This window comes from Zootermopsis nevadensis, unplaced genomic scaffold, assembly GCF_977971745.1.
Source record: "Zootermopsis nevadensis isolate Lab colony 2312 unplaced genomic scaffold, Znev_1.0 Znev_ptg000012l, whole genome shotgun sequence".
Lineage (NCBI taxonomy): Eukaryota > Metazoa > Arthropoda > Insecta > Blattodea > Termopsidae > Zootermopsis > Zootermopsis nevadensis.
In genome coordinates, this window is record NW_028259144.1 from 1,993,416 (window position 1) to 2,012,409 (window position 18,994).

General features: G+C 41.2%; 4 protein-coding genes across 4 annotated transcripts in view; 1 reads left to right on the top strand and 3 right to left on the bottom strand.

Moving 5' to 3' along the window:
* Positions 1–18,994, bottom strand: part of LOC110840259 (uncharacterized) — a 341,537-nt gene that overhangs the window by 152,077 nt on the left and 170,466 nt on the right. The window lies entirely within an intron of this gene.
* Positions 2,326–7,074, bottom strand: LOC110840255 (uncharacterized). The gene is made up of 2 exons (XM_087347566.1): positions 6,924–7,074; positions 2,326–6,129 (listed from the first exon to the last, which is right to left on the bottom strand). The coding sequence occupies exon 2, from the start codon at positions 6,108–6,110 to the stop codon at positions 3,225–3,227; it is 2,886 nt and encodes a 961-aa protein (XP_087203692.1). The 5' UTR covers positions 6,111–6,129; positions 6,924–7,074; the 3' UTR covers positions 2,326–3,224.
* LOC110837186 (E3 ubiquitin-protein ligase SIAH1B) lies at positions 9,353–12,041 on the bottom strand. The gene is made up of 2 exons (XM_022079055.2): positions 11,937–12,041; positions 9,353–10,419 (listed from the first exon to the last, which is right to left on the bottom strand). Exon 2 carries the CDS (start codon positions 10,405–10,407, stop codon positions 9,643–9,645), a length of 765 nt encoding a protein of 254 aa, XP_021934747.1. The 5' UTR covers positions 10,408–10,419; positions 11,937–12,041; the 3' UTR covers positions 9,353–9,642.
* LOC110837178 (E3 ubiquitin-protein ligase siah-1-like) lies at positions 15,160–17,445 on the top strand. Its single transcript, XM_022079045.1, has 2 exons — positions 15,160–15,318; positions 15,450–17,445. The coding sequence occupies exon 2, from the start codon at positions 15,470–15,472 to the stop codon at positions 16,244–16,246; it is 777 nt and encodes a 258-aa protein (XP_021934737.1). The 5' UTR covers positions 15,160–15,318; positions 15,450–15,469; the 3' UTR covers positions 16,247–17,445.

Consider the following 18,994-nt stretch of genomic DNA (forward strand, 5'->3'; position numbering starts at 1 on the left):
CTGTAGTCGTCCGAACCCTCAACGATAAGGTTTTATTTACTATATATTAGTTTTATGTATCTATTCATAAGTTAGTTGATCTATTGGCGACATGTTATTGAAAACATGCCCCTGTAGCAGGACTTTTGGTGAGGACAAAAGAAGCTTCATTTACGGAAGGCCTCTTTTGTATAGCATTTCGCTTAAGAGCTAAGCCCTATTGTTAAATCTTAAGGAAGGGCAATGTCTAATGGCACTACCTGTAATAACGGGGTTGACCGATGGCCTTTGAGACCCCTTTGTTACAAAATTTAGGCGTGGGTCCCAAAATTAGGGGATCCAATCAAAAGCAAGGATGTGCTGCAGGTACCCCTGGTTTTGGAGAGTCGAGGGTCATAAGTCCGAGAGTCCGCTGCGTCATTGTGAGTCCGGCCGTTACACTAACCTGAGTGTACAGACGGTGTGTTCTATCGGCTGGAGCTACCCTGAGCAACCAGTGGCAGATTGATGGAATGAAGCGGATGTGAGTTAGAAACTGTGGTTTGGAATTACACGATTCACGGTAAAACACTCAAGAATACTGTGAGGCTGATAACGGTGGTTGCCATATTTTAATGGATGCAAAGGATGTGGAAGGACGCAGTAGTCATGGCCTTATTTAAGGTTCTATGACGGCGGCATTTGGATAATCTGAGTAAAACCACGAAAGACCTAACAAAATAACCGGTCTCCGAGCCGAGATTCTGAAAAATGACATATGGAATACGAACTCGGCTTTGACAATGGTGTTTCGACCACAAATACTACAGACATGGGGTTCTCGGCCATTCAAAACCTGGAAACACATTCGTCCCTGCTTATGAGCTAGCGGGCCACACGTTAAAAAATTTACCGGTAAGGGAATAGAAAGGAGGTGTCCTTGACCGGACCACAGAAGCAATCCCAGTCACAGTGACTCATCATACACCTCGCATCACGCAGGGAACCTTGGACCTTGATCTCAAATGCACTAAATATTGGAAGTGAAGTGAATCTGTGTTAATACGCACGTACAGCGCGTTCAGCAAATTGTGAACAGACGGAACAAACACGTAAGTACAGACTAATTACGTTTGGGGCCAAATGCATGTAAAAATTTAAAATAGTACTGAACAGTAATTTGGCATCAGTTTCATAAAATTCAATCTAAAAGTCCATTCTTACAACATGCTCATATTAATTTATCTTTTTATTCTTTTAATACGTGATGAACGATCACATATATATAAAAATGGACCAGTTCCGTATTTGTATATTTCTCATAAAATCCAAGAGGCAAAGTCCAGCCACAATAAGATACACCGCCTGATATCAATAATTTTGTGCGAAATAAAGAACACTTTGCCATCTAGCATTATACAGGGCTTTGTGAGGGTAACGAAATCAAAATAAGAAAACTTCACACTATGCTGTATATAATACAAGTTTTATTACGAAATTCGTATTGCACAATAAAAGCAAACGATCAAGACAAATATTTATATTAAAAATACACCGTACAATTTAACAACGAAGCATCACATGAACTCTGTCAAAAGCAGTTATTTGCCTGGTATAAATATTGTTTTATCAGTTTTGAACAGAACGTCAGATTTGTTTTTGTGAAATCGCTGGGCAAAAAACCATAAATTAATTACGTTTATGTTGGCCTTTTGGATTATAGCCCTGAAGATGGAAGCAATTCGTTGGTCCGAAACGATGGCATCTGCGAAGTTCACAAGGCGTTACAACCATGGCCTTCTTCACCGTCGTGGGAGCTTTAAATATCATTTATAATAGAAAGTTTAAGTGCGTGTTCATTCTCCGCTCAAAATGGATTGGGGAACATTTTGAAGATTATAATCAACGGGAAATTTCAATGAGGCGTCTGAAAATTGTTATTTTAAGTCATTATGTCTAGCACTTGACATCTGGGAGACGGTTAATTTTATTGCCAGCGATCTCAGTAAAAAGTAATTTCTTCACACCAAGACGGAAAAGATGATACTGAACGATTTAACAGGTGAATGCGCCAACATCTAATGCAAGTTCCACAGAGTCATACATAATACGTGGAACTTCTATTTATTTTCCGTCGGAGAATTGTTAAAACTTTTGTCTCACAAACTATTAAAATTATTTCCTTAAATTCCAGATCGGGTGTTTTTATAAATCTTAGTAGACAAGTATATTAGACCGCTTTCAGTCTTAAATCATTATCTATAACAATCAACAGAAGGAGTAAGGCTCAGTCAGGATGGTAATTCATACATTTGCAATAAGGATACAGAATGACAATAATATTAATATAATAATAACAAACAATGATAATGAGCGTATTCTGATATATTTTTACACAATGAGGAACACTGGTAAAGCAGTGGTTCCTCATATATCGACATACAAAAGACATGTAAATATAATAGTTGTTTCAGTACTTGCTTGCCTTCAATGATGTTACAATTAAAATCGTTTTAAAAAAATTGGTAGAAATAAAATAATCCTAAAGCAATTGAGTAAATTACATTAAATATATGAATTATAAAAAGGTCACTCACAGTTATTGCGGGACACAAACATTTTGCAAAAGAAGCATTTGTTAAAATTGACACCTTAATTGTTTAAATTTAAAAAAGTAATCAAATGGCAATCCACTACTACTTCATCTCTGGGGGGGCACAGTCTTTGTTGTTCTGTCCACAACTGGAAAGTATGTTGTATTTGATTTCGTTCGCATATAAAGGACTATATGTGTACGATACTATATCGTACTCTGTCTTATAACGATCATGTACTTTGTTTTCGTTTGCTACATTTATAAATTTGAGAAATTAATAGAAATTCAACTTAATATAAAGCAGCTAACATTTTACATCTTGTACGAATCAACAAAACCAAAAGTTCTTCGTGGATAATTATTCTGAGTTGTAATCTAAGACAAAAGTAACGCTGTTAGTCTAGTTATTAAAATCAAATCTAATTCTTTCCTTTCACTTAATTCTGTCACAGTCATTTTCAAGTTAGTTTCTGCCATACTTGTGAAATTACCTGGAGTAGAAATTTCACAATTTTCAGGCTTTAACATGATTAATTTGTTGTTCATAAACTTGTCTGCGCCCACGTACATAAAATTTATTAATTGTAAGAAAAGTGTTGGGATGAATTTGTGTCTCGTAATACTGTGTTCTGGACATATTCGAGTATCCTTGTTCGCATAATATTTCCATCTATAACTGAAATTTTTCACGACGTATAATTGTGAAAGATATGATTATTTTGTCACCCATAAAACACCTTGCAACATTTTCGTCGAACCTAACGCATCTACCGGACGTCATAAGAGCATAAAACGGCGTGCTGAAAGGTGACACCAACCGAGTGTCTACGATCTTCTCGTCCCTGCTCCTGGAAAGCAGTTCGCATCTGTATTGGTACATTTCGCTGCAACTGTACCCCTTGCAAACGTGCAGAGTAACACAGTACAACTTTCTATTTACCGGGTACGTGTACGTGAAACACAGAAACATTTCGTCATATGCAATCAATAGGCGAGCACTGTCGGGTGTCAATGTTACTTTATTGCCATGCACCACATCGTCATAGTGCTGGAACATGACATGTCTCCTCCTTCCCCTCAGCTCCCCTATCCAATCGCAGGGCTTCAAGGGCAGCCTCCGGAATGGACACATCACTCGATTGTCAGGAAACTCTTCCGAGAGTTTCAGTACCTCTGCACACTCATCGTCTTCTTCCTGCTGTTCACGTCGGGTCTTTCTTCCACTTTTTAGTCTCTGTGGAGTTTGTCCAGGAACTTGGACCTCCTGTATGTTCAGGTCTCGCTTGATGCCTCTAAAACTTCCGCCCCCCGACTCTGGCGTAGAATCTAAAACAAATTTGCCTTTCGTCGGTGATAAAACACCTTCCGTCTCCTGCTCCTGTTCAGCTTCCCAAGGTCCTTGAGCACATTCGTCTTCTGCGTACTGTTTGGAACAATGAGGTAACTGGCTCTCTGAAACCGAATGTCCTTGTCCAGCTTTATTTGCTACTCGAATTCCCAGTTTGGAGTGAAGCTGTCCAGTTGCTTGAGAGACATCACCAGAAACGTAAATTTTCCTTCGCGCCTCTTTATGAGTACTTCCTGTCGGTTCGCCACGATCACCTTCCACGTCGCGTGTTCTTCCTTTAATATCTTCACGTTTACCTTTCACTCCGTGTGCTCCTTCAGTTTCTGCACTCCGATCTTCCGCTTCGTGTACACCTTCTGAAAGTTCCTCACTCTCGAGGAAATGTTTCGACAGCCACTCACCAACCATCCCTTCATTATTTCTATCTTGGACATTTGCACGCCGCTGACTTCCGTGGGCTTCATCGACTTTCCTCTCTGAATTATCATCTTGCAATTCTTCCTTTGCACCTGGAAAGTCTTTCTTCGGAAAATGATACTCTTTACATACTTCACTCGAGAATGTTTGCCGACGATCTTCATGTCTTTGATACTGAAGACCTCCATGAGTACCCCGCTGTGCTCGGCTCTCATTTCGTTTTCTATCAACATTCATAATCGGCAATTCTTGAGGCTGAAGACGCCGTCCAAGGTGTGAAGGTCCAGCCCTTCGCCCCCGCTGGGGCTGTAGCGGCATCAGCGGAACTACGAAGGGCGGTGTAACCTGCCCTTGAAAATGAGGTGCACTACCGTAGTACGGGTTAGCAACCGGAAACGGAAAAAAATTAGGAAACGGGTATGGGTACTGGAAAACAGATTGGTCACCTTGTAGTGGATGTGCATAAATACCTCCCCCAGGTGGATACATACTAGGCCACGGATACATGACACTCCCACTCCCATATTGAACGTACTGGTTCAGATGTTGATAAGAATACTGGTACTCAGCATTTCTGGTCGAAGTATGTGCAAATGGAAGTCTGTGTGGAGGTTGCTGTTCTTGAACACCTGGACGAACAGGTTCTTCAAAAACCTGAACTGGATTTGACTCTGCAGCAGCGACAACATGTTCCCTTACTGGGGGCGTAACTTCAGGGGGATCGGCTTCATGCTCAGTGGCGCTGCTCCCCTGCAAATGTTGACCGTGTTGCCCGGACTTGCCGAATATTTCCCGATCCGGTGTAGTCTCTACAGCAGCGACGGAACGTCGCTCTGACGTAGATTCAAGGTAAGGGCGGTCGCTTCCATGTCTAAAGGAGCTGCTCTCTTGCTTCTGTTGTGTTCGTCGCCGAATCTTGCCGAACATTTCCCGATCCGGTGGAGTGTCTACAGCAGCGACGTTCCGTCCCTCTGACGAAGATTCAAGGTCAGGGCGGTCGCTTCCATGTCCAGAGGCGCTGCTCTCTTGCGTCTGTTGTGTTCGTCGCCGAATCTTGCCGAACATTTCCCGATCCTGTGTAGTCTCTACAGCAGCGACGTTCCGTCCCTCTGACGAAGATTCAAGGTCAGGGCGGTCGCTTCCATGTCCAGAGGCGCTGCTCTCTTGCGTCTGTTGTGTTCGTCCCCGAATCTTGCCGAACATTTCCCGATCCGGTGTAGTCCCTACAGCAGAGACGGTACGTCCCTCTGACGAAGATTCAAGGTCAGGGCTTTCGCTTCTATGTCCAAAGGCGCTACTCTCTTGCTTCTGTTGTGTTCGTCGCCGAATCTTGCCGAACATTTCCCGATCCGGTGTAGTCTCTACAGCAGCGACGTTCCGTCCCTCTGACGAAGATTCAAGGTCAGGGCGGTCGCTTCCATGTCCAATGGCGCTGCTCTCTTGCTTCTGTTGTGTTCGTCGCCAAATCTTGTCGAACATTTCCCGATCCGGTGGAGTGTCTACAGCAGCGTCGGAACGTCCCTCTGACGAAGATTCAAGGTCAGGGCGGTCGCTTCCATGTCCAAAGGCGCTGCTCTCTTGCTTCTGTTGTCTTCGTCGCCGAATCTTGTCGAACATTTTCCGACATGGTGTAGTCTCTACAGTAGCGACTGGACGTCCCTCTGACGAAGGCGCAACGTCAGGGAGGTCGGTTTGATGTCCAACGCTACTACTCTCCTGGTCCTGATGTCTTCGTTTCCCAGACTTGTTAGGAATTTTCCTGTCTGGTTTGCTGTCTTCTGGAAAATCCATTCTTCTTTTCGCTTAAGATCTGTCAATAAATAACGTTGCAAAATGCAGTGACTCCTGTATTATGGTTCAGCCAAGTGCTCCATTAAATCGTTTGATTCATAAAATTTATTATGATAAAATACTTAATTTATTACAAAAGGAGTTGATATGAGACTGTCACTGCTGTAGGTATAATTATACGAAGAGTCTAAACTCGGAATTACATTATTTTTCAGTAGTATATTCAACTACAAATACATTATTTTTATTATTCCAGTAAAACAAAAATTGTACAAAGAACATTAGCCAGTTTCGTGTTCTTCGCGTTTCTTGTAATTTAATATTTAAAGTAATTAAGATTTAATTTTGAATTGATTAAATTTTAGAATGATTTATTCCAGAAGATGACGTCTCCTTTATTAATGTTTTCAAGGACAAAATAAACTGTCTTTCCATCATGGACACTGTTGGTCATCCATGTGCCTACAAGGTACGTAAGAGAATTTTATGCCTTCATACGTGAGCAGTGCATTAAGAAAGTCCTTCGGCTAGATGCGTCATCGCTGAAAATGACAAACGTAGATTTTTGGACATTTTTAGCGAAAACAGTATCATAATTTTTTAGATTGGGTATATGTATTTTGTTTTCTTTCACAATACTTTTTTTGTTTAATGTACATATTTATTAGTGTTTGCCTGCCAAAGATTCTTTGCTGTTATCAGACACTGTAATATAGGAATTTAATAATAATTTATATCATATAGATCAACTATGTGCCATGTTCTTCCTCGAAACAAAACGAAATCTCGCAAGACATCGCCCTCGTCACTCACCTCAGAGAATGTTTCGTTCCCCGTCCCACAAAGAAGCAACCCACAAGCCAAGTCGTCCCCACAGAGCCAGTCAGTACCCTCAGTCCACTTCGACGAACTGCAAAAGACAGCAAGCCTGGTTGAAGCGTCTCAGAAGACACTAGACCAGGTGTTTTCAGAATACTGTCATGTACTTCAGAGGTCAATATGTACAGGGTGCGTTCTGTAGAGACAATATCAAGAATCGATACTTGTTCATCTGGATTTCTGTCTTTGTGCATCGTCTGGTATTTTAAAAAAACACAGCGTTTCAGAACTTAGGTCTGTTGTTTGTGGTCAGGTGTAATTAACCATCGCCAAAACATTTAATAATCGAGTACACAGGTTAATATTTATGTCAACTCTCATTTTGAATATCAACGTAATGTATCAACTTGCGATATATGATATGATTTCGATCGTGGGTTTCCGTATTGTGACGTCATGTGGTCTTGACTGTTTAGTAGAAAGGTAAATTTGCCCCTTTGTTAAGAACCATGAAATGAAGACGTATAGATGTAGGTTGCCAAATATTTCAAAACTGGGTACTGGAAGGAAGTTATGTCAGCTTGAGGCTTCAGTAATTTTACTGCCGAGAAAACAGACCCTAGCAGCCTCTGGTAAGGGGCTCGGTGGACCAAAGGTCGTTCTGGACACAGTGATGGCAAACATAGAGACCTCTGCCTCTTCAAGACATCAAACCCCGACACGGGGGCCTTTAATTTCAAGTGAAAACAAAAATATTTTACGTTTTGTAACTGTGTGACAACTCAAATGACTGGATCTGCGGTAGTGCAGGGCACTACATTGACGGCGAACTTCATTTCTTATTGAGATAACGTAGTATAATTGTCTAGGTGAACGCAGGAATTCCTTGAATGATCAAATCACGAGAATGAGATGGGCGGGACATGTAACACACACGGAGATGAGAAATTCGTGCAGAATTTTGGTTGGAAATTCTGAAGGACAGAGTCGGAACATGTAGACATTGGTGGAAGGATTCTATTGAACAGATATTTGGTGGAATAGGGTGGGAAGATACGGAATTGATTTGTCTCATCGTGGTATTCTTAAACTCGGTAATGCATCCGTCACTGGTCTGTTTATTGTTTGGTCTTCCCCGGTTCGCATTCTAGCTGAATTTTGTATTTAAAGCAATAGGAATCTTAGTAGGTTATTCTAGGAACTTGTTTGACACGAGGTTTCGTAAATGCTACAGGAACGGTAGCATGCTTGGCATGTACACGTTCCTGAGCAGTGGCAGATTAAAGGAATGAAGCGGATGTGAGTTACAAACTGTGGTTTGGAATTACACGATTCACGGTAAAACACTCAAGTACACTGTGAGGCTGATAACGGTGGTTCCCATATTTTAATGAAGTTTGTAATGGTCAAAGCAGGTGACCTCCTGAGCAACAGCATTAGTCAGTGCTACCGGCGTACATAAGCATTTCTGTCTTTGCTACCAGTCTCACGTTGTTCAACGACAGTTTTAAATTTTCTTTGTTCTTATCTTATTTAACGACGCATTTATTAGCCCAGACTATTTAGCGTTGAATATTAAGACGACTCGTGAACAATGAATAGCAAGGATTTGGAAGGATGCAGTAGTCATGGCCTTATTTAAGGTTCTATGACTGCGGCATTTGGATAATCTGAGTAAAACCACGAAAGACCTAACAAAATAACCGGTCTCCGAGCCGAGATTCTGAAAAATGACATATGGAATACGAACTCTGCTTTGACGATGGTGTTTCGACCACAAATACTACAGACATGGGGTTCTCGGCCATTCAAGACCTGGAAACACATTCGTCCCTGCTTATGAGCTAGCGGGCCACACGTTAAAAAATTTACCGGTAAGGGAATAGAAAGGAGGTGTCCTTGACCGGACCACAGAAGCAATCGCAGTCACAGTGACTCATCATACACCTCGCATCACGCAGGGAACCTTGGACCTTGATCTCAAATGCACTAAATATTGGAAGTGAAGTGAATCTGTGTTAATACGCACGTACAGCGCATTCAGCAAATTGTGAACAGACGGAACAAACACGTAAGTACAGACTAATTACGTTTGGGGCCAAATGCATGTAAAAATTTAAAATAGTACTGTACAGTAATTTGGCATCAGTTTCATAAAATTCAATCTAAAAGTCCATTCTTACAACATGCTCATATTAATTTATCTTTTTATTCTTTTAATACGTGATGAACGATCACATATATATAAAAATGGACCAGTTCCGTATTTGTATATTTCTCATAAAATCCAAGAGGCAAAGTCCAGCCACAATAAGATACACCGCCTGATATCAATAATTTTGTGCGAAATAAAGAACACTTTGCCATCTAGCATTATACAGGGCTTTGTGAGGGTAACCAAATCAAAATAAAAAACTTCACACTATGCTGTATATAATACAAGTTTTATTACGAAATGCGTATTGCACAATAAAAGCAAACGATCAAGAGAAATATTTATAAAAAACACACGTAAGAGGAGAAAGTCCACAGTGGCTCAAAGAAAATTCTGCAAAATGAAGTGAAAGCAGAATTCCCACATGAAGTTGAGATTCTACGCTTTTATCCGATACAACACCGACAACCCATAACCCTCCACACTTATGGACCCCCCCCCTCTTGAAAATTTCAAAATTACGGAGCAAAATTGTGGCTGCCAACATCAGAAAAGAAACTATTCGACCTCTTCAACAGCGACCATCATGCAAATTTCGTCACCCACAGTAAACTTATCAACTACAGTGTCATCCAGAATCATACTACGCCCTTGTTCGAAGACATCATCCATGCTTTCTTCAATGCTCGTAACAGGGAATGTCATGTTGACACTTTCAATCTTGTTTTGTGATGACCTTATTATAAAAACACTCCTGAACTTCAGCTCAGTGCAACCTGCTCTTTGTATAATTGCAAACCACTCATCGCCATCGTGGTATTTGTAATAAAGAAACACCTCGCCTTTATGAATAATAATTTTCACATCGCTCTGTAAAGCAGTGCTCATGATATAATTCCTTTCCGATACTTTGTCTTCATGACATTTCATCACATGAGGAACAAGGTTCTTAACAACACTAGACCATGAACAACTACATGCAGGAATTTTGTTAAGCGGGCACTCCAACTTTCTGTAGACGCATCTTGAAACGTGCACAGGCAGTAATGTGGCTGTCAGTGTGTACTTGCAACCGCTTGCAGAATATGGACACATGTTGCCAATGAGTTTGCATATCTGCTCAATGAGGATGTTCCTGGCGTGTTCCAGAAACGTCCCGTCACAGGTGGAACACTTGTCAAGCTCGAGGCGGCAGGCAGTGCAGAAAGTGTGGCCCGACACGCAGACCGACGTCGGTTGCACCAAGAGGTTGTCACATTCTGGGCACACAAGCAGCTGGGACATCGGCGTCAGATCCACGAACGGGAGCTCATCAGTCTCCATGCCAGAACTTCGCTGAAAGAAACGCTTTGGTCAGCACAGAACGCTCAGGATTACAGCGCGGAGCCTTCTGGCCATCGCATCGTGTCCAATCGATTTCGTCTGCAGACGTTTCGGAGGATCCCGCAGCCAGCTCCTTCGAAATGCACCCCCGTTAAAGCTGGAAGTTCAAAATTGACGCTTTCCGTCTCAGTTCGCGTGTTAAACATGGAAATATGACTGTGGAATCAGCTAAGAAATTCCCGGCCTGTTACCTGAACCTGAAGATTAATTACCACGTTCAAAAAAAGCAAGACACTTGTCCCTAACCTGAGCCACACAAATTCATTTAACGTGTATACATGAGCAATCGTTGTGTAATCATAACATCGCAGGTGATCGAAATACAGTACCTCTGCAATTAACATCTTGTAACCATAACAGTCTTTAGAACGTTTGGTGCTAATGTCAAGTGGTTGGCCCTCCTACTTCGTGACTGTCCTACTTACAGCGTTTTTAAATAAATAATCAATAAATTAGACGGTGGTCCCAAGTTTCGTTCATGATTAATGATACAACTGCAATTCAAGTGGGTACTAGGATAATGGATTTACAAATTCGTTCGTTAATGTGACCACAAGAACCTGCCCAATGGTCACTTTTTCTGAGCCAGATGAATCCAGTTCACAAACTCATGTGCTGCTTCCTTAAGGCAGATTTTAATATTTTCCTCCCATCAATGTCTAGGTCTAGCAAGTCATTCCATCTTTCAGGTTTCCGACAAAACTCACTTGGTTCTCACATGTCCTGTCCATTCCATTTTAATCATAATAATTAACATTAGGTGAAGATCACGAATTATGAAGCTTCCCCCATTCTCCTCTCTTTGGCCCAAATATATTTCACTAACTAACCCTTTTCAAAAACGCCATTAATCTGTGTTCTGTTATAGTAAGATATTCATTTTCACACCCATATAATATAACAGATAAAATTATAGTTTTGTATAGTCTGATCATTATAATTTCAAGGATGATACGAGAATATAAAAAAAGGGAATTGAACAACAGCTTGTACTCCCGATTTAATTTGATCTCAACCACACACAAAAAAAATGTTTTATGCATTTTAATATTCATTGTTCTGAACATTGCGAGGGGGTCAAACTGAATAACAATATTATACTCTCCATTCCATCCATTCACATTCGGATTACGTTTAATAACCACAAAATGCTCGTCAGTTCTATTATTCTCGTTATTAAAGATAACAGAACGCGCTGATTTGTAAAGTTTTATTCGGTACATTCAAACATCCTCTCTCACTCCTACTCCATACAAGAATTTACCTCGACTAAAAATTTTCATCTATTATAAATACACGTAATCATTAGTGAGTACGCTTTCTTGCGTAATTATTTTGGCGTTAATACTGCAGCTGACTGTAAATTACTGTCATAACTATGTAATTTATGTTTGTATTAGAAACAAATACTATATGAATTAATTATATTCTACTCTAATGGAACACGAATTACCGGTAAGTGCACATACCTATGAAATAGAAGAAAGCAGGTACTTTCTGTCTGTACGAGCTCTGCTGTAATGACCGCTGTTTACAGCCAGTGACACGATGACGACTGCGGCACAATGTTCAACTAGTCAAATTAGTGCAGTTCGATTTCACAACGATATATCGAAAAGTAAAGGAGCGCGTTCAAAGAAACTTAAACAGACTAGCAGATTTATTTCTTGGAAGTTAATTTTACCTCTCCTAGTCAAGAAATTCCCCGCCTTTACAGAACCCGAAGGTTCATCCCCGTCTTCACAACAGCCTGCCACTAGATTCCATTACGAGCCAGCCGAATCCAGTCCACACCATTACACCACAGTCTTAAAATCCGTTTTAATATCATCTTCCCTCCTACGACTCTGAGTGTCCTAAGTCGTTTGCTTCCATACAGGTTTTGCCTTTTAAATATATCCCACGCATTTCTAATTTCAGTTTGAAGGATTTTACAAAAAAAAAATTCTTCTTCAGTAATTTTTCCTGGCACAAACAGTGGTCGCTCGGGTCTCCAGCTCCTGTATCTTTCTGTACATTCCACCACACAAACACGACAGTCCACATTTATTTTCGTGTTGTGTGGAAGGACAGTACAGAAGGGTGTGGAATAGATTCATCTGGCTTAGGATATGGACCAGAGGTGGGCTCCTGTGAATTCGGGAAGTTTCTTAACTAGCTGAGCGTGCTATTATATCCACAGATGTAAACAGATAACACTATCGGCAGGGAAAAGCGAAGAATTCCTCTTAAAACACAGTTACACTCTGTCAAATCGTCAAACTTAGTTAGACAGAGTTCTGTGCCAATCATTAAACAAGGTTTGCTACATTGGCTTGTCAAATAAAGATTATTGGCCTATAGGTGGCGTAATAGAAGAAAGGAGACGCGAAAAAGAGAAAGTCAACGTTATAAAAACAGGAAAGATAAAAGCGACGGAAGATAAAAGTAAGAATCAAAGAAAAAACAGGACTAAAGGTACGAAACACGAAGAGAAAACAAATGAAAGGGAAGGAAGAATAGTTGGAAAGAAGCAAGAGACAAGGAGAGGTAGACAGAAGTAAATAATAATAAATAAATGACTGAACATTGGGTTCCTGTACTTCATTTGACGCCTTATGTCCACGTCATTAATAAAGGTCACCTGCTCACTGAGATACAACCTGCTGATCTCTCACAAGTGGGCACGTAATGACGTCAAGAAATGACGTCAAATCACAAGGTGTCGCCCAAGTCATCAAGTCACTTGGCACCAGTCGACCTGCAGGAAGTAAGTAAGTTTCTCCCAAGGCGAGGAGGTTTCATGCCGATATCTGTCCGTGAACTCGGAGTTACTGGCCGCAAAGGGGACAGAACCGCCTTTACGATCAAAGGCACCTTTGTCTACGAAACGTCGAGGTTAAGCTCCATGCATTCTAGGAATCGGCACCCGTCGTCGCCAGCGTCCCGATCAGACCTCTTATTGCCGGACGGGGGGGGGGGGCAGAGGCTCATTTAACCAACATGTCTGTCTTCTGGGTTCTTGCCCCGTTCGGTCTCGTAGACGTTTGCATACGTTTCGGAGGTGAATGTTGCCTCCATCATCAGGGCGATAAGTAGCTCTGTCTTTCAGGAAGTCACGCACAATTCACAGTTCTGTCGGACAACAAATTGCGTGCTTTCGCAAGATCCTCAGTCCCTCCCGAAAAATTTTGGGGTATTACCTTAAATTAGGCCACGACCGCTTCCTCTCACACTCTTTCCAAGTCACTGTCAATTAATCACCTGAGACACTGACAGGGTAGTTAAATAAACCTCAAATCCACTGCTGAGATGAGGCTCGCGAACCCCAAGTTTACAGACACATACATAACCCAGACATTTATTTCCCTTGAAGATCACAGTGCTTTGTGCAGACTGAGGTGTAACCGCGTAGAGACCACGTCATAAGATATGGAATTAGCGTGTCCTTCACCACATGAATCACGGATACTTCCTCGGCCAAGCGGATTCCGTGCGGCAATGAACAGTGTATGAAAATACGCTTCGTGTGCGGGAACTAACCTGGTTACAAAGGTTTTCAAGGTCTGTGTCGATTGTGCGTTAAATTACATTCAAATTACTCTTCCGGACTTTGTCCTGTGACTGAATTTAAAAAAAAAAAGAGATCTTGCTCAGAAAACTGAATTCTGCTTTAACCACGAGATGAAAAGCGAATAACAGTAAATCTGTCTTTTGCGTCCTCTGACTGAGCCAGCCTCAGTCATGGACCGCACATCGGAAGACGACACTGCTCGCGTGTTATTGTTTAAGTGGGAGTGTCAGGGCAAACACACGTGCCTGCAGGCATCTCACTCAACAACTGCGCAGAACATGCGAACAGCCAGCACACAGTGACTATACGGCCTTAGGCTGAGCGTTTCCCGTGCAATGGCCATTGGTTTCCGCCCCTGAACAAGAACACTACACCCCACGCAAAATCTCCAAGATTAAAAGAACAAAATTACTTCTGGAGGATGAAAATGACCGTCTTCTGGCATGCTGCGTCGTGTTTTCTGGTAGTCATTTACCGACGTTTCGTATGTGCTTATTGTCTCCATCATCAGGGCGATAAGTCTTACACAGCCCAACATTCCAAAGACAGAGGCACCTTCATACTCTCTCTTTGCAGCACCTCCAGAAGAAGTAACCGAACGCAGGATATTGAGGACCTTCAGAATTTGTACTCTTCAGTTAACCTAGGCCGAATTTTAGGAAAATAAAACGAAGGAAGATGAGATGGGCGGGGAATGTAGCATGTATGGGGGAGATCAGAAATGCATGCAGCGTTTTACCAGATAAAACCTGCGAAGATGATATTAAAATGGACGTCAGAAACAGGGATAAAGGCTGTTGACTGAATTCAACTGGGTCTAGACAAGGTAATGCGCGGAACTTCTCTCGATTGCTACAAAAAGTGGGGGATTTCTTGACATCTTGCATGATTTTCATGACAATAAAATGCAATATTTAAAAGCAGGAACTTTTGTTATGAGGTCCTGAACTGAACTGGATCTGTTCAAGAAAGAATGAGGTAGGAAGAAGGGAATGAAAGAGAGAAGAAGGAAGACATAATTTAAGAAAATAACTACATTTCCTCCTACGTCCAAACGCAGTGCCAGAGAAGTCCCACAGATTAATTTCAGACATGATTGTTTAGAAGGACACGTGTACGGACGATAAATATTTTCATCTTGCGTCATTCCGCTAGCGTGGAAAATCCCCGAGGCGGTATATAAACCGGTAACAGAGGCTGGCCGTTCACTATACCACTTGATCGTTCATGAGTGAGGAGGTCGCCCGCCTGGCTGTCACCCTGCACGCCCGTCTATTCTGCGTTCCGGAGTGAAGTCGGTACGTGTCTTGCATTGTTTTACAAATTCGCCTGCCTTCATATCAATCCTTTTATTTTCTCCCTTGTTCCTTATTCCGCGTCCTTTAAATTCAGCAAAAATAACGATGATCATTAAAACTGATTCTTACAGAAGCCAATCCACAGACGAAGATGACCGACATGCAAGAGGGACTACGCCATCGGCTTCTTCAGGAGCTGGAATGTCCAGTCTGCATGGAGTACATGGTTCCACCCATCATGCTGTGTAACAACGGCCACAATCTCTGCTGTAACTGTAGGGTCACACTTGAGAAGTGTCCCATCTGCAGTGGTCCATTTCTGAAGGTACGGAACCTTTCTCTGGAGAGCCTCGCCACCGAGACACTGTATCCTTGCAGAAACATCCAGAGGGGTTGCACGAAGCTCCTCACCAAGATGACAGTCAAGTGCCATGAGACCGAGTGTGCGTTTGATAACCAGAAGTGTCCTTTTGCCAAGATATCAAACACTCGGTGCAACTGGGTTGGTTCACTGGATACTGTGAGACGACATGTAGAGAGAAATCACAAGGGCAGCTGTGTCCAGCGCGTCTCAGGGAAGTTCAAGACCGTTCTTCACAACGTGTCGCGTTCGCAGAGATATTACCAGGCCATAATAACTCTCGATGATCTGTTTTACGTGAGTTGGAGAGTTCACAGTGACGCTTTCTACTGCGCTGTGTTCTATGTGGGGCCACAGGAAAATGCTTCCGAGTTCAAGTACAGGTTTTCAATTTCAACGAAGGATGGAGATTGTTATTCGTTGTCTGCTGTCTCTCACAGTTATTTTGAGAATGTAAATGACGTTGTTCGACAAGGAAAGTGCGTTACGATAGATTACAGCGATGTGCAGAGATGTTTTACGGACAACGGCGACCTGCCCTTCAGAATGGAGATTTCTCAGATCTAAACAAGGAAATTATTGGAAAAAAAAATGTGATAAGATGCATCTAAAGCCATTCTAGTGTCTGAACTTTAAATATTCTTATTAGTTTTAATATTACTGTGCCAACAGTCTAACTTTGTGGAGTGAATTAACGTCTTCCTTAGCCTTTGGTGCTCTGTGCTAACTGCATATGTCACGTCCCTTAACAGTCAGCAACTCTGTTGACAGAATGTATATATGGGTCTAATATGACTCGCAGAGTAAATAGTGCTCATTTCCTTAAACAGCATCAAGCAGTTGGTCTTTGTAATGGAGAAACATTACAAAATGTTTTGAGTCAGGAATTGAACTTTTAAATATTTTTTTATACAAATTTCTTGCTTCAAAGTGTTAAAACAAATGTTAAATTTAGTACTAATTTCTTCGTAAACTACGTAGAATACTGAAAGATTATACATTGAAGATACTTTGTTTTATCTACGTAGTGTTTTCATATCATTTAAGACTGAACACTATTGAGTGTTTAAAAAGTGATTCATGGATTCAACCGTTCTCTGCTCCTCTGAAAATGTCTTCGATTTCTTTAAATTTCACTTGTCAAAAGACTCAGAACTGAAAGATTTAGTGACGTTTGTCAGCAGGAGAGATTGTAAAAAAGTAGGTTCTGATGGCTAATTTTTTAAAGCACTCCTTAAATCCTGATTTTCAACATACTACTGTGGTATCAAACTGAAAATGAATACCATTTGAGGAAACATTCTGAATTAAGTCTTATCTGTATGAATAATAATTTTTGTGTAAAAAAAAAACACGAATCTAAAGACATTTAATTTCTAAAGCATTTGAACTGGGTGTCTCAAACAAATATGTTTGTTACGAGTAAAAAAATAACAACTCATATAAGTTTCTGAATACAGTGATTCTAATTTTAAACACATTGTAATTAGGAGTATTAATCCTACTACTTACAATGTCTGTTTGTTGCCATGCTGAAAACAGATTAAAAAAATTCATGTACTGATGTCTTTTCACATCCATACGTCATAATCAATTTGTTCTGTACTTACCTGATATCCATTTTATGAGATTAGATATATATATTTTTTTTATTTTGCACGTATTCATAAATGTTCAGTTTAGCTTTGTCTAATATTACATTCATTGTGCCAAGCTTAGTTGTACCTGAGGAAAACTTATAATAAACAGAAAAATTACAATACTAATATCCACAAAAGTCTCAGTTTGATGCTATTGGCGTTACTGAGAACATTATTTTTTTATTTAGTGTTCTGTCTGACGACAGGTCCATATGAACAGGATCCTTCCATCCTTTTCTCGGACTGGGACCTGTTCATATACGTTCTTGGCAGATGATCCAGAAGTGGTTTGCCATTGCCTTCTTCTGTGTGTGAGTGGAGTAATTGTTGGGATGCCACGGAGGAAAACTCCGTGTTGCCTAGACCACGGCCTTGTCCAACACAAGTTATAAATTCGGGCACCGCCGGGAATCGAACCCGAGACCCCAGGATTACAAGGCCAGCGTTCTAACCGCTAGACCACCTCATCTTATTATTATTTAGTGTTCTGTCTGACGACAGGTCCATATGAACAGGATCCTTCCATCCTTTTCTCGGACTGGGACCTGTTCATATACGTTCTTGGCAGATGATCCAGAAGTGGTTTGCCATTGCCTTCTTCTGTGTGTTATAAAATATTTATTATGATGTGGCAAATGAAGACATTAGTCATGTTCAACACAAGTTACGTTAACATATATGGTGCAGTACGTTCTTACTATTAACTATGATCTACTCAATTATTATTTTCCTATGTGAACTCACATCCATGTAGTTTATAGTAGGTAAATTTGCTGAGCTACTGCGACATAGTCATGACGTCATTCTTAAACGCGAGGACGTTCTAAACCTTTATCTTCGGACATCAACAACGACGGAAGGTCAACTCTTTTTTTCGTGCACTAATTTCTAAACTACTGTTTCGTTGACGGTCTTATCTTTCTCTGTGGTATTTACATTTAGTGTTTAACTAAAAATTAACACCACCTTCTCCTGCCATTAGCTGTGCAATCCTGAAGCACTTGGATTTGTTAATGCCACGCTCTCAGACCAGCAAACGCCACTGACCGCTGCAGACCAAGCGAATCCAAATTTTTTTTATTTACTGTAATATTTATATCCAAACCGACCTTCATTGTAAATATGTTGCTTGCCTTGAAGAAACGCATTGCAAGGAACACTGCGTCCTCTTGCGGTCCTAACAAATTACTGTCGTCCAACAAACATCGACGGAAGATACAAAGACGGAGCAAGACACGAATGTGTAAGATAAAGAGAGGAAAGAACAACTCCATGGAGCCGGATCCTTGAGAAGCTGACAGTCGCTCAGATGGCCAATAAAAACCCCGCTCTTTACGGATTCATAAGTTTTATTGCCGTGTTCACAAGAGGCCGCACTCGAAAACAAAATACCAAATCTGTAAGACTTACTTCAGACTCTATGGAGTGTAAATACATTTACAGTATTTTAAACCTCGTCAATGCGTAGACATCGAAATTGGGGCAGTTTTATTGCAGAAAAAAAGCCGATAACGTCTCACCAGGTAATCCAAGGGCGACGAGTACTCAAAGCGTCAGATGGCACGACGTATTGAATTTTCCGCGCGCTGTGGTCTGAATTATTAGTGAGGAGAGCTTCGTCTTTAGATTCTTGGAATGCTCTGTAGCTAGGCAACATTTCATCGGAACTCATTTA

Excerpts from the sequence above, each read along its gene's own strand:
- LOC110840255 (XM_087347566.1), bottom strand. The coding sequence starts at position 6,110 with ATGGATTTTCCAGAAGACAGCAAACCAGACAGGAAAATTCCTAACAAG.
- LOC110837186 (XM_022079055.2), bottom strand. The coding sequence starts at position 10,407 with ATGGAGACTGATGAGCTCCCGTTCGTGGATCTGACGCCGATGTCCCAG.
- LOC110837178 (XM_022079045.1), top strand. The coding sequence starts at position 15,470 with ATGACCGACATGCAAGAGGGACTACGCCATCGGCTTCTTCAGGAGCTG.